The sequence below is a fragment of the Arachis hypogaea genome, chromosome 6 (genome assembly GCF_003086295.3).
Source record: "Arachis hypogaea cultivar Tifrunner chromosome 6, arahy.Tifrunner.gnm2.J5K5, whole genome shotgun sequence".
Lineage (NCBI taxonomy): Eukaryota > Viridiplantae > Streptophyta > Magnoliopsida > Fabales > Fabaceae > Arachis > Arachis hypogaea.
The window spans coordinates 74,569,627-74,595,677 of record NC_092041.1 but is presented as its reverse complement, the minus strand read 5'-3'; the positions used below and the strand labels follow the sequence as shown (position 1 = coordinate 74,595,677).

General features: G+C 34.6%; 1 protein-coding gene across 1 annotated transcript; it reads right to left on the bottom strand.

The window, feature by feature from the left end:
• Window positions 1-4,464: 4,464 nt before the first annotated feature.
• LOC140173681 (uncharacterized) lies at window positions 4,465-23,316 on the bottom strand. Its single transcript, XM_072198194.1, has 8 exons — window positions 23,209-23,316; window positions 11,814-11,912; window positions 11,647-11,700; window positions 9,601-9,933; window positions 7,555-9,349; window positions 6,751-6,864; window positions 5,186-6,435; window positions 4,465-4,521 (listed from the first exon to the last, which is right to left on the bottom strand). The coding sequence occupies exons 1-8, from the start codon at window positions 23,314-23,316 to the stop codon at window positions 4,465-4,467; spliced, it is 3,810 nt and encodes a 1,269-aa protein (XP_072054295.1).
• Window positions 23,317-26,051: the final 2,735 nt, after the last annotated feature.

The following is a 26,051-nucleotide window of genomic DNA, read 5'->3' as shown; positions in this document are numbered from 1 at the left end:
AAACTATGGTAATTTTATATTATTTTTATTATGTGCTTTTATAATTTAACATTTTAAAGATTTTTATAATAATTTTAATTTTAACAAAATATGATATAAATAAGATAATGTTAATATTAAAATAAAAAAATATTTATCAAATAAATTTAAAAAATAAATAATATATTAAAAAATAAAATTAATTTCTTAAAAATAATATAAAAGCGGCTGAAAATGACTATTGAGCCACTAGTATTTATAAAACAAATACACTTTTGTGATTTTTTTATGTCTCCAATTTATCTCCAACTAGTATTAAATCTATGCGGTGCATAATTTTTATTCTAGTCTAACATGATAAATTGAATATGATATAAAATATAAATATAAAATAACATATTCATTATATTTATTATGTATTGATAATTTATCATATTAGTTTATCATGTTAAATGTATATTTAATATAAAATATAAATTGAATAGTTGAATATTTTTTAATCATAAAAAAAATAAAAAATAAAAATATATGTAATTGTATTATTAGTATATTAATTTTGTGTCATATATTTTTTATTTATATTTACTATAAAAATAAAGATAAAAATTAGATAATATTTTTTTTCAAACATATATATTTAAATAAATTATGTTTTTTTATTTTATTTTTATATATAATTATACTCATATATATATATATATATATATATATATATATATATATATATATATATATATATATATATATATATATATATATATCACATCATAATAATTAAACTTAAAAGTTTAGAAATGCAATGAGGGAGGTATATTGAGCCGCTAATAATAATAACGGTCTTATATATCCTTTTATCGTAGGATCATCTTTTATTTCTAGACTTATGTTTCTATCTAAATAAAGATTGCAACATAAATCTTTTTTTAAGATATATCTTTCGTAATAATGTTTTGTTGCACAACAATTTAAAAATAGAAATAATAAGATTCTGTCATTCTTTTACTCTTTTGTCTGTTTTTTTAAAGGTGGAAATTCAGTTCCAGTCGACTTTATATGAAGTTGATATTTGAGTGTCGTTAGATGATTTGACTGATTTGACTAAATTTTTATCTAACAGCACTCAAATATCAACTTTATACAAAGTCAACTTCACTTGCGTTTTTACCTTCTTTAAAATAACTTAGTGTTTGGTTAGAAGTTAAAGCAGGGTGAAGATTTAAGAGAGTAATTTTGTTTTATAAATTTGAAAAACAAGTCACCCTAAAAATTAAGGTGAAAGAAAAACGTCAGCCACTTACAAAGTATATATACAAGAGATTTTGGGTTTGTTTTTTAAAATAAATAAAATAAATTCATTATTTACCTATATATACTTTTTAAAATATTTTCATTTTTCCTCTTGTTCTTGTTTGAAGAGGAGTTTAAAATCTATATTTAAACTTATCTCGATATGTATTAGTTTTTTTTTTTTTTGTAGCAGTACGACTTAGATCAATTTAAAAGACAAAATTAATTAATATAATTTATTATGATGATATCAGCTAATTTTATGTTTAAATTAAATCATTCTTAAATTTTGGATATCATATAATTTAAATTACAATGTTTTTAACATAAAAATTTAAAATTAATATAAATTTTTAAAATGATAATTTAAAATTTTTAAATTAAAAATTTTTTAAAGTTTAAAAATTGGATAAGACATAATTCAAAAATTACAAATCTTTTATTATTATAATTTTAGATCTCAAGTGGTGGGTCAAAGACCTGACCATAAATTTTAGAAATTAAATTATAATTAACACGTGTACTCACCCTAAATAAGTTACAAATAACTTTTAAGTTTGAGAAAATATAGAAAAGGATTATTCTCCACATATAAGTCATACAAGTTATTTATACTCATGCTGCTTTTACGTTTTTTTGTACCTCTTTTTCTTCTTCTTCTTTCTCCGCGCTTCCTCTTCCTCTTTCTCTTCTTCTTCCTCTTCTTCTTCTTCTTTCTCCGTATCTCTTCGTCTTCTTTTTCTTAATTTTTCTCTCTCGTTACCGTTGTCATCAACACCACCTCTTCTTCCTTTTTTTTATTGAAATTTCTTCTCCTATTTTTCGTTTTCTCTTTTCGTTTTCTCTTTTTCCTTCATCAAGGTACTGTTTTACTGTTCTTCTATATTTTTTTTCTAGATTATCTCTGCCATGTGCCTCAACCTTAACCAGCAAAACATTAAAAGATTTCAAGAAGAAATATACTGTCCCCTCCTATATTTGGTGTATTTCTTAAATCCTTTGGGTGTATTTTTTAAATCTTTTGGAAAATTTCTGTAATCCTTTGGGTGTATTTTTGTAACTGTTTAGGTGTATTTTTGTAATCCTTTGGATGTATTTCTATAATTATTTGGGTGTATTTTTATAATCGTTCGGGTGTATTTCTCAAGTTCCATCATCTTCAAAACAATTTGAAAGCTTGATTTCAGAAATCATGAAAATCGAAAAAAACAAAAGAAGATCGAAGGCAAAGAGAGAACGTACGAAGGAGATCGAACAAATTTGACAAGAAACTTGAAAAAGGAAACGAAGATGAAACAAGCAAAGATGGTTCAGTGACGCGCGTGTTAGATTTGGCCCAACTTATAAGACTTGTAAGCCAAAATGACTTGTATGTGTAACACTCCTCTATAGAAAAATATTAACAATTGTGAACAAGGTAAATAATAAATTAAAAAAAATTATAATTAAAAATTAAATTGTTAATTGATTATTTAATTTCAAATTTTAAAATTTTAAAAATTAGGAATAATAATTAAACTTTTTCACATTACGTACGATTACTTCTAATCTCATTATTACTTTTCAATCTCCAATTTTTTTCGCCACAGCCTTACCCTCACCGATCGTGCCGACGCTGCTGTGAGGCTTCCACCGACACCACTAAAATCTCAAATTATGCCGCTGTTTCTCTGTAACCATGACGGATCACTCCGCAGCCGTCCCGTGCCTCCCCCTTTTCGCTGCACCCGCTGTCGATTGTGCCGTCACTGTCACAGTCATCCACCGACACCGTTGTAGTCTCACCGTAAATAATAACCCCTGCATTCCCCTCGCATACTCATGGATGGAGTTTACTATGGGTGAAGAAATTTCTATTGCACCATCCTCGTTAATCATTGATGATTCTATTCTTTCATATGGCAAGTGTGCTATAATGGGGCAACAATCCAAGCATGTAATGAATTAAAGTTTTATGTTGGATGCGAATGTTTAGTTTCATACAAGATCAGATGGTTGTTGTTGGTGCAGATAGTTGTATTAACGAATAATCATATGGTTATTTTGTTGGATTCAGTTTAAATGTAAATAATTAACGAATGCGGGATGTTCAGTTCTCTAGAAAACTAGATGGTTATTTTAAGTGTTACATAGATGATTGTTTTTTGTACAAGAGAGAAAATTCATTCATTCGACTAAATGCATTACCGTTTTAAAAATTAAAACCCTGGCCATCAACTAACCTATTAAAGTAGCGAGTGGACAGAGTACGACATCAGTGATCGTGTCTACCGTGCCAACCAGTGACGAATGCAAGGAGTCCGACAACATGTATCTCCGGTGAGTGGGTGAGCGTCGCACGGTGAAGATAGATGGTGATCCAAGTAGCGCGTCATGGGGAAGCACGGAGCCGAAACCGATGCCGAGGTTGGCTTTCGGCGAGGAAGAGGGAGACGCGCGGGACACGACAGAGACGCGACGGGGAAGAAGAGCCCGCCTGCGATGTTGGCTACCGGTGAGGGAGAGAGAGACGTGTAGTGGGGAGGGGGGGCTACTTGTTGAGCGGCAACAACATGATGACTCCAGTGGGTGTGGATGATGGCCGGTGAGGATGCAATTGATGCCGATAAAGTGGGATAATTAATGAAGGTGAGAGTGATAGAAGGTTTAAGAAAAAAAGTGTTTAGATAAATTAGTTTGGTAAATTAGGATTTGGTATAGTTAATTTTTTTACTAAATAACTAAGTGAATTTTTTTTATTTGAATAATTTAAAAAGTGTTTTTTATTTTTTATTTGTATTGAACCAAATTTTTAATTCATTATTTACGTTGTATAGATATTTTATTATCTATCTAACAGAATTACTTAAGTCTTAACGCCTAATATTCTTGAAGAAAAAAAACATTGGATTATCTCTACAATCCTTGATTTAGTTCCCATAACAAAATTCTTCCAAGAAACACTTGTCAAGAGAGTATGAATTAAAGTATCACCATCATAACAAAAATATTTGATAAATTTTTATATTTATATATATGATATTTGTAATAAGAAAAAAACTGAATGGTTATTTCTGGGTGGGATGAATGCAAGTATCCTCATATGTGTCTTTAACATTGTGCCTACCTTAGCTTCCTCATGTTCTTTGAGATTGTGCCTTTGTGATACTGCTAAGCATAATCAATAAATACAAATAAAGAACCTAAATTCCTCATATCTCAGTTCCCTTCTCGAAGTTCAAAATCTACCGTGATATATGTGTCCTCAAATCTGTGCTAAATTATAATCAAATTTTATGCAATTAAACAAAACTTATTAATAAATTATAATCAAGTTGAAAATTTTAAATTGAATTGAAATTCTTAAAGATCTTTAGATATCTTAAGTTCACGATTACTTACACAAATTGATGAAAATATATTATTATTATTATTATTATTATTATTATTATTATTATTATTATTATTTGAGTATTGTTTTTTTTTGTGACATATTATATTATTATTGAGAGAAAATTATATTAAAGTTATAATTATGGTTGAGTTGTTTAATTAGTGAATGATCATTTAATTGTGGATTTGGTATTAACAAAAAATCTCGTTTAAAAAAAAATTAAAAAGTGTTAAAAAGATAAGATAATTTATTCATTATTAGACCATTTTGTCAAACATTGTGTTGATCAATTAAGATAACTTACACTTAATTGATAAAAACAAGAGATTGAGAGAATGATGTGAAAAGTGTATTATTGAGTTGTATGTCAGGTACAATATACAAGGGGTATTTATAGGTGCTAAATGAATCAAAGTAATAAAGACATAGAATCCTACAATTAATGTACAGATATGCTATATAAATATAGACGATACTAATTGATCTAAATTGATTCTAATGATTCTCTAACATCCCCCCTCAAACTCAAGTGGGAGCTAAGGATACCAACTTGAGTTTGGATAACAGAATCCGAAAGCGAGTCGGGTGATGAGCTTTCGTGAAGATATCAGCAGTCTGATCCAGTGTCCCAACAGCAATAAGGATTCGTTGCCGAACAAAATGACAATCAATCTCAATGTGTTTGGTGCGTTCATGAAACACATCATTATGGGCAATCTGAATAGCACTGCGGTTATCATAAAAGACATCAGTAGGGGACGACTGAGGAGCTCCCGGATCTTCAAGAAGCCAACGAACCGAGATAACCTCAGCAGTGGTGTCATCAAGGGCACGATACTCAGCTTCTGTGCTTGAGCGAGCAGTGAACGTTTGCTTCTTAGCACGCCAAGAGATGAGAGCGTCGCCAAGAAACAAACAATAACCAGTAGTAGAACGACGATTAGTGGGATCACCAGCCCAATCAGCATCAGAGTATGCCTGAAGGGTCAAAGAGGAATTGGCAGAAAAATAAAGGCCATGAAAAAGAGTGCCTTTGACATACCGAAGAATGTGAAGAACTGCCGCATAGTGAGTAGTACGGGGAGCAGACAAGAACTGGCTGAGGACATGAACTGGATAGGCAATGTCTGGTCGGGTGACAGTCAAGTAGACGAGACCGCCAACTAACTGGCGATAAAGTGTCAGATTATCCAAAACAGTGCCATCCATAGGGGTAAATCGAACATTAGGCTCAAGAGGAGTAGACTCAGTACGACTATCTGTAATCCCAGTGCGAGCAAGGAGATCTGAAGCATACTTAGCCTGAGAGAGATAAATGCCATCATCTGTGGAGATGACCTCGAGACTAAGAAAATAGCTGAGAGAACCAAGATCCTTCATCTCAAAGGTAGGCTGAAGTGAGGTCTTGAGATCAGAGATACCATCAACATCATCTCCAGTAATGATCATGTCATCAACATACAAAAGTAGAAGAACAACTCCATGGTCGCTTTTACGAATGAAAAGTGCATTCTTATGAGGACTAGAAATAAAGCCAAGACTGCAAATGGTAGTGCTGAACTTGTCAAACCATTCACGAGGAGCTTGCTTAAGTCCATAAAGTGCCTTGCGAAGGAGACAAACCTTACTGGAAGGACAAGGATATCCTGGAGGTGGTTTCATATAGACTCTCTGTTTCAAATCCCCATTAAGAAATGCATTCTTCACATCCATCTGACTGAGAGACCATCTTTTAACCGCAGCAATGGCAAGGAGAGCTCTAACAGACGTAAGGCGAGCAACAGGAGCAAAAGTCTCTTCATAATCAATACCATACTCTTGCGTACAACCTTGAGCAACCAATCGTGCCTTATAACGGTCAATAGAGCCATCAGAGCGAGTCTTGATCTTGTATACCCATCTACTGCCCACAACTTCCTGATCAGAAGGAGGATCAACCAAATCCCAAGTGTGTGCTTTTTCAAGTGCCTGTATTTCTTCCTGCATTGCTTGTTGCCAATTTGGATTTGTGGAGGCTTCTCTGAATGACTTAGGTTCATGTTGATGAAGAATAGTCGAAAAGCAATGATAATCAAGAAGATGAGGAGGGGGATTCCTTACCCTAGAAGAACGAGTGGGAGGAGGAGGCATGACGCTAGGAGCGGGATCGCCGTCCGGACTGGAATCATCGGGAGATGGAGAAGGTGGAGGATCAGGAGCCTCGAGTGGTGGACTTGGGGTAGACCCTGTAGTATCATTACTAGGAAAGAGATCAACATTTGGGTTAGTAAAAAACGGTGATTGAGTAGAAGGAATGGACTCAAAGGAGGAAAAACTAGAGAACATGTGATGTTCCCAGAAGACAACATGACGAGATATACGAATACGGCGAGAGATAGGATCCCAACAACGATAACCCTTATGTTCAGAAGCATACCCAAGAAAACAACACATGCGAGCCCGAGGTTCAAGCTTATTATGTTCATGAGGCTGAAGAAGAACAAAACAGACACAACCAAAAACACGGAGAAAACTGTAATCGGGAGAAGTACGATAAAGACGCTCAAAGGGAGTAGTGTTACCAAGAACAGAAGAAGGGAGTCTATTGATAGCATGAACAGCAGTGAGGACAGCTTCACCCCAAGCACGCTCAGGACAGGAAGAGGAAATAAGCATCGCACGGACAGAGTCAAGAATATGACGGTGTTTACGCTCAGCTCTGCCATTTTGTTGAGAGGTACCAGGACAAGAAAACTCGGACAAAGTACCTTGTTTAGCGAGAAAATTTAAAAGTTTGGAGTCACGATATTCCATAGCATTATCACGTCTGAAAATTTTAATGACCTTTGAAAACTGAGTTCGAACCATAGTGGCAAAGTTAATATAAATCTGAGGCAACTCACAACGATTAGTCATCAAATAGACCCAAGTAAAACGGGAATAATCATCAATAAAGAGGACAAAATATCGAGCCCCTCCCATAGAAGTGGTGGGAGCGGGTCCCCAAACATCAGAATGAATAAGATCAAAAGGAGAGCATGCAATAGAGGTATTATTAGTAAAGGATAAGGCAGGTTGTTTTGCAGTGCGACAAGAAATGCAATCTAAAGACTCATTTTGAACTTGACCTAAAACACCCGTAGATATAAGAGGACGTAATTTGCCTAAGGAGCTATGGGCAAGACGTCGGTGCCACAAGTGAAGAGTAGATGGAGAGGAAGCAGCACCGAGATTGGTAGAGGGAACATGAAGGTTCTCGAGCTCAAATAAGCGTCCAACCTTACATCCAGTCCCGATGATCTTTCCCGTCCGACGATCCTGCACACGACATCCAGAATTTGAAAAAATGACATCAAAACCAAGTTCAACAAGCTGACCGACAGAGATAAGATTAAAATTCAATTTTGGAATAAAATAAGCATCAGAAAGATGAATATTGGACTGTGAAATAACCCCGTGATGTGTTGCATGCAAGAGGGAACCATTAGCAGTGTTAACAGAAGGTGCATTTGTAGTGGGAGACAACGACGAAAAAAGATGACGCAAAGGAGACATATGATTGAAACAACCAGAATCAAAATACCATTTAGAATTACCTGGAGGGGTGGAAAGAGTAGCGGGGGTATTACCAGAAAAAGAGAGAAGTTGCCGAAGAAGGGTTTCAATATCTGATGGAGAGACAGAAGGTGTGTTGAGAGATGTGGAAGAGGTGGACTTAGTAGTAGCAGCAGCAGCAGAGGCAGGCACATGCGAAGAGTTGTTGGGACGAGGTTGATACTTGTTCTGATCTGAGCGTGGTGGTTGAGTAGGACAGGTAGCAATCAAGTGACCCGAGAGCTTACCCGAGAGCTTACAATAATGGCAGAACAGTTTCGGGCAGTTGGAGCCAATGTGGCCTTTTTGTTTGCACTTACGACATTCAATAGAAGGACAGTCGGAGAAGGAATGCCCAGGCCGATTACAATTGCGACAGATTTTTCCCTCTCTGTCGGTGGCAGCAAAGACAGTTTCACTTTTAGAACGAAGCAATCCTAAGCACGTTTCTTTAGACTTAAGATGAGGAAGAGCATCTTCAAGACTAGGCAAGGGATTCTGATGAAGAAGAGAAGCCCTGACCGGCTTATAGTCATCAGTAAGTGCCATCAGAAATTGGATGAGACGTGTCCGGTTCCGATAATCCTCATATGCCTTAGCATCAGTGGGATCTTTAAGAACAGGCTCACAGGAGGTCAACTGATCCCAAATAATCTCCATCTGAGCAAGAAAATCAAAAACTGCTTGGCCATGTTCTTGCTTAAGGCTATGAAGTTCCTTAAGCAGTTGGTACTGATGAGAGAGATCAGAGATAGTGTAACGTTTCGCCAAATGATCCCATACCTCTTTAGCAGTTTCAAAACTCCCAAACTGTAAGTGAATGCCAGGAGTAGAAGTGTTACAGAACCAGGTGATAATCTGATGATTTTTACTATCCCAATCTTCCAATTTCTCTGCATTGTCCTTCTCCTTCTCAGCATCCTCCTTGGATTTGGAGGCACCATCTTTGGATACAGTTAGCTTAACAGGACAAGCAATATCACCAGTCACATATCGCCATAATTTTCTCCCTTTAAGAAATCCTCGCATGGCTTCAACCCAATGTGCATAGTTGGAGCCATTAAGAATAACAGGGATAGGCTGAAAGACATCCGGTTTTTCCATAGTAATAGAAGAAATAGCAAAGGAAGAAGAAAACTGCAAATTCGGAGCAGAAAACGAGAAAACAGAGTGTGGAATCGAAAAGAGCTCACCAAAAAACCTTAGGGAGGGTCCACTTGGCAACCACGTCAGCGCCACGTCAGCGATGCGTCAGCGGTGACGTCAGTGCCACGTCAGCGAGTGACGACACGTGGCAGCACCGGATTGGCGGAAGGAGGCACGCTGCCGACAGGTGGCACGCGGGTCGTGTCGGGTCGTCGCGGGTCAAGGTTATCCAACCAGCTTGCCTTGTGACACGTGGACGATCCAGGGACTTCCGATCTGCACGAAGATCCAACGGCTGCTGAAGCTTCTGGATGAGAAAGAATGGTGGTGGACAGCAATCTTATGACGGCGCGTGGGGGCGCGTGCGGTGGTATTTGGCGGCGATCTTGGCGTCGTTGGAAAGCTGACAGAGAGAAGAACACGATGATGCCGGAGGTGACGAACCAAAGCGTCGGAAATAGCTCGAAAATTGCGAGCAAAGAGGCACGGGTGGAATCTGGAGGAAGATCAACCTGGTCGTGGCAGCGTCTTTCGGCGGCGCATGGAGGCGCGTCTGGCGGCGGATGGCGACAGTTCTGGTTGCATTGGAATCACGGCAACAAGACGAACAAGATGGTTATGAGGGTGACGAACCAAAGCGTCAAAAACAGAACGAAAAAGGAGGCCAAAGAACACTGCCGACAAGAAAAAAAACAAAGAGGCTATGAACTAATATTCATTGAAAAAAAAAGACATAAGCTCTTGATACCATGATAGAAACAAGAGACCGAGAGAATGATGTGAAAAGTGTATTATTGAGTTGTATGCCAGGTACAATATATAAGAGGTATTTATAGGTGCTAAATGAATCAAAGTAATAAAGACATAGAATCCTATAATTAATGTACAGATATGCTATATAAATATAGACGATACTAATTGATCTAAATTGATTCTAATGATTCTCTAACATTAATTAAAAGTGAAATCTCATATGTAGTTATTTTGATGTGACATATTGGACTAATTTGATATCCAACTAATTTCAACTATCAATTTCATACGAAAAATATCTCTATGTAAATTTTCACATTAATTAAAATTCTGTTTGCTGCTAATACATTTAAATTAATTTGTAAATCTAAACAGCAAAGTATTTTATGTCATTTTTTTTTTAAAAAATAGGTAGGTATAATTTTATTGCATCATGAATTATTGGGTCCATATGGGCCTCAGACACAAAAACTTAAAGATGGACATTCCCACTTTACCATAACAGTAAACAAACCAAATAGAAAATAAGACCAGTTCTTAATAACCTCTAACATGTTTATTTTTTATATTCTTCCTTGCAGCTAGAACGGTGTGTTGGGGTGAAGATACACGACCCTAAAAAATGACTTCATTTCGTCTTTTTTAGATTTGCGAGAGGAGATTTGTCAGATATAAGATATTTGTTTGTTTTGAAAGATAGGACACAGAAATATGAACATCAAATATTTAAAAAATATTTGGAGACAAAGACATGAATACAGAATATATTATTTCAGAACAATATTTTATATTTTTGTGTTTATTCTTTTATAAAGGATAATAATAAACACAGAATTTGAGAAGATAGACACAAATTTTTTTATCAAAATTTTTTCTCTTTCTATCTATAGATATTTTTTATTATTATACTATTATTTTTTCTTATTTTTTCTAATTTTAGCTTCTTCTCTACATCGTAGTTCTTCTTTCTCTGCGTTCTTTTTTTTGGTAAAATTTTTTATTTGACTGGATAATTAATTTATTCCTTTTTATCGTTCATTCTCTTTTCTATGGCATACTGTATTAATGGAGACTTAATTCACTCTTCTACTTTATGTTACTTTATTTATTCTTAATCTTGTTACTTTAATACCATTTTTATCTTATTGGTTTATAGACCAATTTTTTTTGTGATTTTCTGTACTTGAATTAATTTGTACTTAATGTAAAAGATTTAGAATCATATCGCTATTTTACTCATTTTGTATAATATCTTAGTTCTATCTATATCTATCCAAATATAATACAGAACATTACATTAGTATCTTGTTTATCCTATCCAAACATACAATACACAAAAAATAATTTTTAGTATTTCCGTTCTATTGCGCTGACTTAGTATGATATCCTGTCTTATCTTTAAAAACAAACGCAACCTAAAATCTTCTCTTTATTTTTTTTCTATGTCTGATCTCTTTAATTAATTCCATCCGCCATCTCCAAATTTCAATTTGTGAATTAAAATTGGGAATTTGCAGTTCAGAGGCTTGCCATACCTTTAAGGAGTGCTCATATGAGAGGAGACAGTGTTGTATAAACTCAGGCAGCAGCTGACATATGGAACAAATATGTGAAATTTGAACTATTCTTTCATGAAGGTTCTAATTCATTGGGAGACCATTATGCATAATTATTCACAAGAAGGTACACACTTTCTATTAACATCGCAAGTCTCATATGGAAGCCAATAATTCTTTAACTTGACATTGCTCGCGAAGGAACTCAGCTGGAGGATAGAGAAACTGGAAGGCAGTCGTGTAACCTGACAACAAAAAAAACACTTACTTAGATATATTTGAAAGGTGTGGCTAAAAAAATGATGTCTTAGGTAAGGATTACGTTTTTTAGGTTTTAGAGACGTTTTTGTAGGAAATGTCTGTACCAGTGTTGTCTATTCTCAAAGGCTACGTTTTTCTGTATCAAGCTATGGCTCTAGTCTTTGAAAATAGAGTGCGCTTTTTAAGTGATGTTGTTCAGATCTAAAGGCTACGCTTTTTAGCATTAATGGTTACCAGAATTCAAAAGAATAGGCTACACCTTTTAGGGCTACTGCATCACTTTATAAACATAACAAATAGTATATCTATAACTACTTTATATAAGTGCAGCCTTTTGTCCCTTATTTTTTTAATTTTTGTTTATATATATATATATATAATAATAATCTTTTTATCAAAAATCTAATCTTTAAGAATATAATCCTGTATTTTTAATTAAATTAGTTAATTATTATAAAATAAAAAATACATATATAATAATACCATATAATAATCTTTAAATAATAATCCAAAAATAAAATATATTTATATAATGAACTAAAAATATTGGGATGATCATAATTTTCAGTATTCATACATCTCACACTAGAATAAGCATATTCATATCAAAATATGCATGAGACCACGTAGAGTTTATTACTAATAAATTAGAAAAAACCAAAATATTATATCATACAAATGTATCTTCTAATAAAAGACATCATCATTAACCATACATCTTTTAATTTTCAACACTAACTCCATCTTTACCAATAAATCATCATGATAAATATCTCAATCTTCATCAAATCTTTAGAATTATCCTGCATAATTATATAGAAAAATAATTATGATTTGAAAAAGTATAACAAAAAAAAATAATTAACATATTAATAACACATACAATATCGGAGCGGCATAGAGTAATTCAAACTACTCTTCTTTTCTTGTCACCAAAAACATAAAATAAGAAACAAAACAATACTATGCTTCAATTAAAAATAAACTAAAATACTTAAAATTTTTAAATTACTGGAACCTAGAACCTAAAAACTATAGACCCTTTTGTCTTAAAACAACAATCACATTCAAGAGATACTATAAGTCACCATAAAAGATATAAAAAATTGAATCATAACACAATTTTATACTAAATGAGAAGTAAAATAAGAAACTCAAGTACATTGTGCAAGTGAAAAGCAATAACATTTTTCTTTCTTTTTGGTTTTAATATTATAAAAAGCTCAAATTTTGTCCAGTATGGGTAAGGAGGCACCAAAACAGAGTATCCAATAGTACATTCAATAACACAACAATGACGTCGGAACAACACAAAGGCACAAAAAAAAACTACAAATATTAGTTACTTAGTTAAGGTACCGTATATATTAGCATACTTATATACATTATGTAGCCTAACTTATTTGAGAATAAACATACTCAATGAAAAAATTACTTAGGTATGAAACTATTTCTACCATTTAATCAAAGGATAAATACAACAAGTTGAAGCAAACAAAGTTTAGAGAAACTCAAGAGCATGAGATATAAAAACATAGTTAAGTATAGGATTTAAAATAATATCATAGTATGAAAACAGATTCTAACAGAAATATACCTCTTTAATTCCAAAACAAAAGAGTGCAGTGATAATAAATGTCACCATTGCTGCGCATGGATCCGTAACAATATCACGCCCGGGAATATGATGACGTCATAAAAAGATGGGCAAATTTTCTGCACCTCCAACAAGTGCAGCCTAACCAGAGAAATATATATATTGAAGTTAATAGTTGCATCAGAAAATTTGTACAAGTCTACTTACAGTTCCAACAAATGAATCTGCTAATTATATATATGTATGAATCTTGAAAAATAGAATCTGCTAATATTCCTTTAGACTTTAGAGTCAAACACCAATTCAGACTAATAAACCATGTGATATACCAAGTTATTGACGATGGATTCAAGGGTGTACTGATAAACCCCATTTGTAGGATTTATCTTGTATTGATTTTAGGGGATTTTATCACCTTTTATCCACATTCATTCAATGAAATAGCATGGTTTTGTATATTCTCCTTTAATTGTGCTTAAGAGTGAAAACATGCTTTTTAGGACTTAAAATAGCTAAATCTAATTCTCCTTGATTCCATTAGATGCCTTGATATGTTTGTTAAGTGATTTAAGGTTTAGGAGGCAAAGATTGGATCAAGGGAATGAAGAAAGAAAGCATGAAAAATTGGAGAACTCATGAAGAAATGAAAGAACCGGAAAGCTGTCAAGCCAACCTCTTCGCACTTAAACGACCATAACTTGAGCTACAGAGGTCCAAATGATGCGGTTCCAGTTGGGTTGGAAAGCTAACATCCGAGGCTTTGAAACAATATAAGATTTGCTATGGTTGAACCGCGCATGGTGACGCGTACGCGCATAGTACGTGCACGCGCCGTTGCTGCCACCTGGTTCACTTAAAGCAAAACGTGGCCAGCGAATTCTAAAGCCTTGTGGGCCCAATCCAACTCATTTCTGATGCTATTTAACCCAAGGAGTGAAAAGGGAAACACATGTTAGTTACCATTAGTCATAGTTTAGTTGTAGAGGTAGTTTCTAGAGAGAGAAGCTCTCACTTCTCTCTAGGATTAGGATTAGGATTAGGTTTAGTTCTTAGATCTAGATTTTAATTCATCTTCTTCTACTTCTATCTTCTCAATTCCTTGTTGTTACATTCACTCTTCTTCCATTCTTTTATTGTAATTTCCTTTATGTTGTTCTTATACTTTGTTATAGATCTACTATTTGTTCCTTCCATTTTCTTTCAATTCAATAAGAGGTAATTCATAATAATTATTCTTTGCTTTTCTATTGTTGATCTCTTGCCTTTATAGTTAGATCTCTCTTTAATTCTTGCAATTTATGTTGTTTACTTTTATTGCCTTTTATGTGTTTGTTAAAATGCCTCTTCTAGATATAGTATAGCTTTTGTTCCTCTTGGCCTAGGTAGAGTAATTAGTGACACTTGAGTTATCTAATTCCTTTGTTGATTGGTAATTGAAGAGATTGCTAATTGGTTTGGAGTGCACTAAAGCTAGTCTTTCCTTGGGAGTTGGCTAGGACTTGTGTCTCAAGTCAATTCATCCACTTGACTTTCCTTTATTTAGTAAGGGTTAACTAAGTGGTAGCAATGAACAATTCTCATCACAATTGAGAAGAATAACTAGGATAGGACTTCTAATTTTCATACCTTGCCAAGAGCCTTTTATAGTTGTTAGTTTATTTTCATTGCCATTTACTTTTCATGCTTCTTATCCAAAACCCCAAAACACATTTCTAACCAATAACAAGGCACTTTATTGTAATTCCTAGGGAGAACGACCCGAGGTTTGAATACTTCGGTTTATAAAATTAGGGGTTTGTTACTTGTGACAAGCAATCTTTTGTATGAAAGGATTTTTGATTGGTTTGGAAACTATACTTGCAACGAGAATTCATTTGTGAAATTCTATACCGTCAAAAATCCAATCATCAAAATGGTGCCGTTGCTGGGGAATTGCAATGGTGTTATGTTATTGGTTATTGTATATATGTGAATATTGTGAATAGCTTGCTTTTTAGATTGCTTGTTAGTTTTTTTCTAGTCTTAGTATTTTGTTTCATTATTTCTTATTAGTTTTTGTTTCTTATTTTCTCTTGCTACCATGAATTCTCATTTTGGCTATGAGTGTGATTACAATTATGTTGTAGGTGATGAGAGCTACAATGAGGATGTGTATCAAGGATGGGACAATCAAGGGTGGGAGGAGCAATGCGCATGTGATCAATCTTCATGTTAACAACCCCCACCAATGCACTATGAAGAAGAGCCATTTTTTGATGCATATCAATCCAATGGCTATGGTGAATCTCCTTGTGATTTTCAAGAACCACCACCATATGCCTATGAGTCATATCCTCAACATGAACCTCAACCACACTCACAAGCCTATTTTCAAAAAACACCTCCATATGACCATGATCCTTACCCACCATACCAACCTCCTTTTGAACCATATGAGCCATACATGGAACCACAATTCCAAGATTACTACTCCCAAGAACCACCTCAATACACACCACCACCTTACCAAGAAGAACCACCTTCCTATAATGAACCCTTTCTCCAAGACAATGAATCCTCTTATCCACTCCAATCATCAATGGATGAAATCCTTAGCCTTATACTTCAAGGGCAAGGAAAAATGAAAAGGGAGACACTAGAATTTATGGCTACCTTGACCAAGGTAGTAAGTATTTTAGCCTCCCAATGCTTGAGCACTCAAAGCACTCCCATGGTCACATGTGGAGAATCAATTAAAGAACATAGCATGAAGGAGAGATTAGAAACCCCGATGGAAAATGAGGAATGCCACTTTGTATTAGAACAATTGGAGAAGCCTATGATTATTGAAGAAAAGGAAGAAGTGGTTGAAGACTTAGGAGATGCGGAACTTCGATGGGAAGCTAAAATCAAAGAAAATCCCTCCAAGAAGAGTAAATTTGATGTTGAGGAGGAATGTGCACAACCTCCGAGGCATATTCTATATGAAGACTTGGAGAGAATGAAGCAAGAATTGAGTTCCCTTGGTGATGAAGATCATGCATCCAATCTTCTTGGTGAAGAATCCTTTGAATTTGAAGAACCTTCTCCCAATGAATTTAAAAGTGATGTGGAGATAGATTTCTCTCAACCTCCCATTTATGACTTGAGTGATGGAGAAGAGTTAGATGAAGTTGATGAACAAAGGATTGAGAATGAAGAAGTTTGTGAAAAGGTAGAGGCAATCAAGGACGAAAACAAGGGAGTGGAGCTTACTAGCACATTGGAAATACCTCTCCCCAAGCCACCACCATCCACTCTCTCATTCAAGTGGGTAAATTTCTTATACTCAAGCTTTATTATTCCCCTTGAATATGGTTTGCTTGAAACGGATGGACAACTTAGATATATTTGTGGCTTTAAGAGTAAAAAAGAGATGGTTAGTGGTTGAAAACATCATCCTAGGTTCATTATGGTCACATGTCCAAAGCTTGATAGCAAAGGTTGGTGTATAACTAGAGTACATGGGTATAGAAAGATGTTTGGTCACTTTGTTGAGAATTCACCTTGCTCACCACCCACATGGATTAATGATAATCAACTTGGAGATGGGTGTAAAGACAAGATATGGGATCCGGGAACACATGAGGATCAACATTGAGAGCCCATGGTTTGTGAAGAACTCCATCAAAGCTTGGAGATATTAATCTTGAATGATGGAGCTTATTGGAAGTCCAAGCATTGGTGGAAGTTCCAAGATGAGTACAACCACAAGCCACCTTGAGAGAAGCTCCCCATAAGTCCAACTTAAGGACAATAAACAAAAGTGCTAGGTGGGAGACAACCCACCATGGTAACTTCTTTTCATTTTCTCTTTTTATAAATATTGGTAAAATTAGTTTAATTTCATGTTTTGTTTAGTTAGTTGAGTATATTTGGTAGTTTAGTATGTTAAATAAGGTTTTATGTTGTTTTGGTAGCTGTTTGGAGGTTTGGAATGCTTGGATTGGTGTAAAAACATAGCAAAAATTTTTGAAAAACAAAGCACCATCCACGCGTACGCGCACTGCGCGCGTACGCGTGAATCAAGCATTTTCGACCATCCACGCGCGCGCGCCATGCGTGCGTACGCGTGGATTGAGAAGTTCCACATTCCATACATTTTTCAGAGAGTTATGCCTACGCCACGCCAACTAGCACGAACACCACTTGCGCGCACGCGCACATGACGCGTACGCGCCACTCTCGAAATAAGCCATCGACGCGCGCGCGCCATGCGTGCGTACACGTGGATGTCCTTTCTTCCATCCATTTCTCTTCTTCTCCTCTTCCCATTTCTTTCCTTCTCCTTTCTTCTTCCCTTCTTCTACCCCTCATTCAACACTTCCAAACACCATGGATAACCATTTATTTTAGTTAGTTAATTAGTTAATTAGTTAGTTTTAGTTTAGTTTTCATTTTATTTTCTCTCTTTTCATCATAAGTGTTGGATTATTGACTTTGTTTACTATACATTGCTGCCCCTTATTGCCTAAATGCTATTTTAGCATGAATGTTTTTTGATAATCTTTGTTGGACTATTTAATTGAGGTTATATTTTGCTACTTGGTTTTGAGTTTTTCATGCTTACCTTTTAAGAATACCAAGTGATGAGAATTGCATTTGAGCTTGTAACTCTTTTGAATTGCATGTTGTAGCTAGCCACCATGTGATTTGAGCCTTATTCTGTGATTAGGCAATTTCTTGATGGATGATGATGTGCATTTACCTTAATGCATTGTATTTCATGATCATATGCATCCATATGTTTTAGCTTGAATGCTTCCATGCTTCTCTAATGCTTGTTTTACCTTACAAGCTTACTTAAAGCATCTCAAGCACACTAGGATAAGTGAAGTGCATGCTTCTTTTGTGACATAACTTTTAGGCTAATGTGCGTTCTAAACCGCGCAATTTAGAATTCACACACTTATTTGTCATTCATGTCACACTAATCCACTCACTCATTTCTAGTGATTAGCACCTCATTCCATCAATGTATGCTTCCTTGTTTTTATATATTCTCATCTTATGGTGTTATATTTTTATTTTTCATGAACAATGCACCAACACCAAACATGGAAGCAAGACTAAGAACACACAGCAACTCGGAGAGTCGCCGTACCCCCTTACTCATCTTTGAGTGCACCGAGGACGGTGCAAACTTTTAAGTGTGGGGAGGTCGTCCGACCGGTCGGCGATTTTGGGTGACAAAATTCTAATTCCAACACTTTTGCATTTCATTCTAGGATTTTTGGATTTTTACTTGCATTTTCTTAGTTTTGCATACATATACAAAATAAGCTTAGTCAAAAAAATGAAATTTCTCAAGGATTTCTATCTATAGGGCACCAATTGATTTGAGTGAAAACTTTTCATAGAACTTGCTTGAATTATATATCTTGTGGATCATGTTTTGAGCTAAGAACACAAGCAAGTGAGATTTGAGCCTAATGGTGTGGTTACATCTTATAACCACTTATTTTTCCTTCTTGTGTGCAATTATTCTCTTTCTATGATTGTAATATTTGAATTGTTTGATCCTTTATATCCATTATTTTATGTATTTATGCATTTATATGATTGAGGCTATCATTTCATTTAGCTCACTTACCCAAAAAGCCTTACCTTTTATCTTCCATTGTTAGCCAAATTTGAGCCTACGATTAACCCACTTGTTCTTAATTTTAGCACATTACAAGCCTAAAGTGGAAAACAATAAATGTCCTTAATTTGGATCTTTGATTAGCTTAAGCAAGTGTGTGTGAGTATCATTCAAGTGTGGAAATCTTGGGACATTGGGTGAATAAAAGGGTAGTTTTGTATTTTTATTGAAAATATTGGGAATTGGGTACATGCTCATGTATTGATCAAATGTATAGACCTTATGCATTGATGGTCTTGTATATAGAAAGAAAAAATTGAGAAAAACAAAAGAAAAAAAGAAAAGAAAAAAAAGAAAAATAATATGGAAAAGAAAAAAATAGAAAAAGAAAGATAGAAAAAAAAGAAAAAGTAATAAAAAGGGGACAAAATGCCCCAAAGCAAGTTCCAATAAAATCAATGCATATGTGTTGTGAAATGAAAAGAAATTGCATGAGTATGTGAAAAAGTGAGAAATGGGTAGTTAGGTTAGCTTTGAAATTGTATAGGATGTCATAGGTTAGGTGGGAAGTTTAAGCTTATCAAAGATTCAAATTTCAAGCTCATTTGACCAAATATGCATCCTACCTTGACCCTAACCCCATTACAACCAAAGAAAAAATCTCATGATAGATGTATGCATGCATGGAATATATGTTGATTGTTAGAAGAAGAACAAATCTTGGAAAGCATGATTAGGGGATAATTGAGAGAATCAACCCCAAACACCGAGCGAATAGAGTGCAAATACATCCGGTGAGGGTTTGATGCTCAATTACATGTTTCCACCCAAGATCATCTCTTCTCATGCAAGTTTGTAAAAATATTTAATAACCCAATTCAACTTTGGATTAGACTTGCTAGTCCTTAGCCCTTGTGCATATATGCTTCTTGGTAATTGATTTATTTTGACCAAGCAATTGCATTCATTTAGATAGTTGCATATAGGTAGATTGCATCGCGCATTTAGTTAGTTCCCATTGAATAAATGCCATACCCTTACTTCATTCTTGGTTTAAGCATGAGGACATGCTTGGTTTAAGTGTGGGGAGGTTGATAAACCCCATTTGTAGGGTTTATCTTGTATTGATTTTAGGGGATTTTATCACCTTTTACCCACATTTATTCAATGAAATAGCATGGTTTTGTATATTCTCCTTTAATTGTGCTTAAGAGTGAAAACATGCTTTTTAGGACTTAAAATAGCTAAATCAAATTCTCCTTGATTCCATTAGATGCCTTGATATGTTTGTTAAGTGATTTAAGGTTTAGGAGGCAAAGATTGGATCAAGGAAATGAAGAAAGAAAGCATGAAAAATTGGAGAACTCATGAAGAAATGAAAGAACCGGAAAGCTGTCAAGCCAACCTCTTCGCACTTAAACGACCATAACTTGAGCTACAGAGGTCCAAATGATGCGGTTCCAGTTGGGTTGGAAAGCTAACATCCGGGGCTTCGAAAAAATATAAGATTTGCTATGATTGAACCGCGCATGGTGACGCGTACGTGCATAGTACGTGCACGCGCCGTTGCTGCCACCTGGTTCACTTAAAGCAAAACGTGGCCAGCGAATTCTAAAGCCTTGTGGGCCCAATCCAACTCATTTATGATGCTATTTAACCCAAGGAGTGAAGAGGGAAACACATGTTAGTTACCATTAGTCATAGTTTAGTTGTAGAAGTAGTTTCTAGAGAGAGAAGCTCTCACTTCTCTCTAGGATTAGGATTAGGATTAGGTTTAGTTCTTAGATCTAGATTTTAATTCATCTTCTTCTACTTCTATCTTCTCAATTCCTTGTTGTTACATTCACTCTTCTTCCATTCTTTTATTGTAATTTCCTTTATGTTGTTCTTATACTTTGTTATAGATCTACTATTGTTCCTTCCATTTTCTTTCAATTCAATAAGAGGTAATTCATAATAATTGTTCTTTGCTTTTCTATTGTTGATCTCTTGCCTTTATAGTTAGATCTCTCTTTAATTCTTGCAATTTATGTTGTTTACTTTTATTGCCTTTTATGTATTTGTTGAAATGCCTCTTCTAGATATAGTATAGATTTTGTTCCTCTTGGCCTAGGTAGAGTAATTAGTGACACTTGAGTTATCTAATTCCTTTGTTGATTGGTAATTGGAGAGATTGCTAATTGGTTTGGAGTGCACTAAAGCTAGTCTTTCCTTAGGAGTTGGCTAGGACTTGTGGCTCAAGTCAATTCATCCACTTGACTTTCTTTTATTTAGTAAGGGTTAACTAAGTGGTAGCAATGAACAATTCTCATCACAATTGAGAAGAATAACTAGGATAGGACTTCTAATTTTCATACCTTGCCAAGAGCCTTTTATAGTTGTTAGTTTATTTTCATTGCCATTTACTTTTCATGCTTCTTATCCAAAACCCCAAAACACATTTCTAACCAATAACAAGGCACTTTATTGTAATTCTTAGGGAGAACAACCCGAGGTTTGAATACTTCGGTTTATAAAATTAGGGGTTTGTTACTTGTGACAAACAATCTTTTGTATGAAAGGATTTTTGATTGGTTTGGAAACTATACTTGCAACAAGAATTCATTTGTGAAATTCTATACCGTCAAAAATCCAATCATCATGTACTTCATATATTTGCTAATAAGAACCTACAAAAGAGAGCTTCAGAGGGTAGTTTCAAATAATAGTTTAGACCTAAAATTTTATTTCTAGTAGAATGGGTAACAAATGAGTGAATAACAGAATCACATTAAAACTTTCATAAATAATAAATAAAACCAATTAGAAAATTGATTTTTTTCTTTTTTTTTTAAATAAATATTCGAAAAGTTTAAACCAATTACAAACAAGTAAGTCAAAGAAAAGGAAAATTATGATCTACACTCATACAGTGCAGCACAATCTTATTGGAAAAAAATTAAGAGAGAGAGAGGAGTGGAATAATATAATAAAATCCTATAAAAAAAGATCTAAAAAGTACTTAAGATGAGATAAATGTGCATGATTAAGAGTTTTTAGAATTTTACATTAAAATGTTTTTTGATATAAAATTTCTAAAAATACAAAAAAATCCCATAAATAATGATTCTTGCATGGTGTGTCCTAATAACTAGCTAAGTAATTATTAATTTTAATATATAGTGATGAAACTATTTTATTGTTATGAAATTTGAGCATCGCAAAACAAGTACTTTGAAAAACATACACAAGTACTGATCACTACATAGTACTTAAAACTATAAATTAGTAGAATTGAAAGAAAAAAAATTATAAATTAGTACCAAATCCATGAGGAAGACAGATAGAGACATAATGTTATGCTATGATTTGTGAATTCATGAAATGATTATAATTTAGTAAACAAAGTCAAGTCACGCGAGACATTATTGCAATTACATCCGAAACTTTTATCATTTCATGAAATTTCATATCGCCTCATGTGTATACCCAACCATTCTTTATATAAAATTTATCATGTCCTTAACTCAAAGGATTACTAATATTTATTATATGCTACTATCTTCTTTCTTCTTCCCTTGGTCAGCAGTCACCACTGCACCTCTGCTATAATAATAAATTGATAACTTTCTCTTTTATTTAATACTATTGCTTGTAAACATGAGTTTCCACACTTTCTACAACTTTTTTTATTTGGTTAAATGATTTCACTAATTAATCAATTATTGGTATATTAGAGAATATTTTACAACAATCCTTTATCCAACCTATTTAGCAGTCTCTCTATTTTATAATAAGCAACAAACATAATAAGCAACTAATATTATTTGTAGTGGCCAAGCTCACCTACATTAACGGAATGAAACTCCCAAATTTATGAGTTCTCCTACGCCGCAACAATCCCAGATTCACGAGTTCTCATGCGCTGCAACAATAATGGAATGAAACCCCAAATTCACGAGTTCTCCTGCGCCGCAAAATAGTATGCATGTTCATTAATTCACAAGTTCGCAGATTATTGTACCAAATCTCCAAATTGAAACCTTAAAATCGGAACCCTACCCTTTCAGATTTTAGAAACCAAACGAAGGTGAATACATACCTTCTTGACGATGGTGAACGAATAAAGAGAGGCTTTCAGTTGAGCGCAGAGTCTTCCTGATGTGAGCGCGCAGCGGAGAAAAGCGACGATAAAGATGAGTGGTGGCATGGTGAGTGATGAAGATGAGTGAGTGGTGAAGATGGTGAGTGGTGAGTGGTGACGCCGTGAGTGGTGAGTGGTGATGGCGAACCCTTTCTCTGATTTGGGGGTGATGAGTGGCGCGAAAAAGGGAAAAGCTAAGGGTGAGTATTATGTTTTCATTTGATTTGGCTAAGTGTTTGTGTATCACTTGCTGAAAAGTGAAAACAATTTACTAAGCGTTGGACATTTGACCTGAGATACATTAGGCAACACTTTTAAAGCGTACCTGAAACATGACAAATAGACTACTTTTCAAAAGTGCTCTCTTTGGTGTAAAAAGTAAACTCATAGCTCTTAATATAAGGCTACGCTTTATAAGTAATATTTATAATATCTAAGGAGACACTTTTCAAGTGATGCCACAAATGTGTTTCCTATTCTCCTACAAAAAGGAAACACGAAAAAAAGTGTAGGAATAGGCTATGCTTTTCAAATGTAATTTAAAAAAAGTGTGGCTGAATGGGTGTTTTTCATGTAATAAAATCTTCTTCTTCTCTAATTTATGTTTGCAAAATACTTTGAACTATCTTTAGACTAAAATTATCTGAGATTAATTGTTGATTCCATTATCTATTGAATGTGATCAGTTGTGAAACCCACTGCAATTGAGAGTCTAGGTCAAAATTGGATTCTATAAAAAGTATAATATGGTTCTGCAACTAGTTTTCTTCCTGAATTCAAACTGGATTCCCTCTGCCTACTCCAGAAAATGCCTTTTTCTAGAACTTTTCTCTCTTTTATTAAGCTCTTCCAACCCTAAGAGGGGTTATTTCCTGTCTATGCCTTAAGAAAATTAGAATACCAAAAATACTTGCTTTTATATACCTTATATAGCAGTGAGTTAGGTCTGGTCAAAATTCTCCATCCATGCTTCACCAATATTACCAGGTTAAACGCTTTTAGATATTTAAAATTTAACCCACCCTGATTTTTGGGTTTGCAAATCATACTCCATCTGACCCAGTGCAATCTTCTCTCTGATCCTTTTTGCCCCCACCAAAATCGCATCGTCATTATTTAGATATCATCTAATGATGTGTCTGGTAGCTTAAAATAGCTAAGTGTATAGATGGGTACTGTAGTAGCTATAGCCTTAATAAGAATTTTCCTTTCACTAGATGATAGAAGGGACCATTTCTAATGTTTCAGCCTTTTAGCCACTCTGTCCTTAATATAATTGAAGGCATTATATTTAGATTTTTGAATCACTAAAGGGAGACCCAAATATCTATCCTAATTACCAACGTGAGGAATGTGTAGTATAGCAGCCAACTGGTCTCTAACATTCTCGGGGGTATTCTTGCTGAAGAAAACTAATGATTTATCTAAATTCACCAACTGTCCACTAATCTGACCATAGACATGTAGAATATCTAACATGTTTTGACAGTCTTGTATTGTGGCTTTACTGAATGAAATAGAGTTATCTGCAAAGAAAAGATGGCTGATTTTAGGACATCTTTGATTCAATATCAAGCCTTTAACTTTGTTTCTCTGTTCTCCTCTATGGAGCATATGGGACAAGCCCTCTGCGCAAAATAAAAATAGATAGGGAGAGAGTGGATCCCCTTGTCGGAGACCCTGTGATAGTTTGAAAAAATCATAGGGTTGACCTTCCACAGTAATAGAGTAAGAGACGGTAGTGACACACTCTTTTAACTAGTCTGACCATGTTTTGCAAAAAGCCCATCTTTTCCATAATTGCCCAAACAAAACTCCATTCCACTCAGTCATAAACCTTGCTCATGTCTAGTTTAAGAGTTATATCATAGTCACCAAATTTCTTATTTTTAAAAAATGCATGTATTCATGAGCAATCAATATGTTAGCACTGATAAGCTTGCCCTTAATAAATACACTCTGATTATCACTAATAATTCATTATACATAGCATGCGATGAATCAAAATTTTAGAGATAATTTTATAAAAGACGCTATCTAAGCTAATCGGCCTAATGTGTTTCATAGTGTGAGCATTATCTGTCTTAGGAATGAGACAAATGTGTGTATGATTAAAAGCTCTAAGAATATGACCTTCAGAAAAGAAGCTAAATATAGTCGAAATAACATCATACTTAATTGTATTCCAGAAAAATTAAAAAAATCTAGCAGTAAAACCATCATCACATAGGACAGAGAATACTACTGCCCTGACTTCATCTTCTGTAGCTCTCCTTGTGAGCTATCTATTAGTTCCTTTATCAACTTTAGTTGGGATCTTATCTAATTCATCATCAGGGCCTTGGGATTAGAAGATCTGAACAACTTTTCAAAGAAAGTTTGGGCTATTGAGGCCATACCTGCTGCATCTGATTTACTCTCTCCCTCTGCTTCTTCCAATCAGGTCAATTTGTTCTTTCAATTCCTTAAATGAAATTTCGAATGAAAAAATTTAGTACTATTACTAACCCCCTCCCCACCCCCCGCGCCCATTTGAGCCACTGTATTCAGAATTTTTCTTTCCATAACCTTTCTTATATCTCTTTTTCATCCTCAAGATTAATTTCAAGCTGCCGAATCATATCACTATTTGCTGCTTCTCCCTTATTCTTTTTCTCATTAATCTGGTCAGTTAGATTTCGGATTTGCACTCGAGAGTTGGCATTAGCTGTCTTCTACCAATTAACCAAGGCATGTTTACACTTTTTTAGCTTTTGGGATAACTTAAACATCGCTGATCCATCCACTTCTTCTATCCAAAC

Excerpts from the sequence above, each read along its gene's own strand:
- LOC140173681 (XM_072198194.1), bottom strand. The coding sequence starts at position 23,316 with ATGCCACCACTCATCTTTATCGTCGCTTTTCTCCGCTGCGCGCTCACA. Across the intron at positions 9,350-9,600 it reads GATCGTCCACGTGTCACAAG|TTTTCTTCTTCCTTTGCTAT; the intron begins GCAAGCTGGTTG and ends CCGAATTTGCAG. Across the intron at positions 6,865-7,554 it reads CTTTATTGATGATTATTCCC|GGTCTACCCCAAGTCCACCA; the intron begins GTTTTACTTGGG and ends ATGATACTACAG.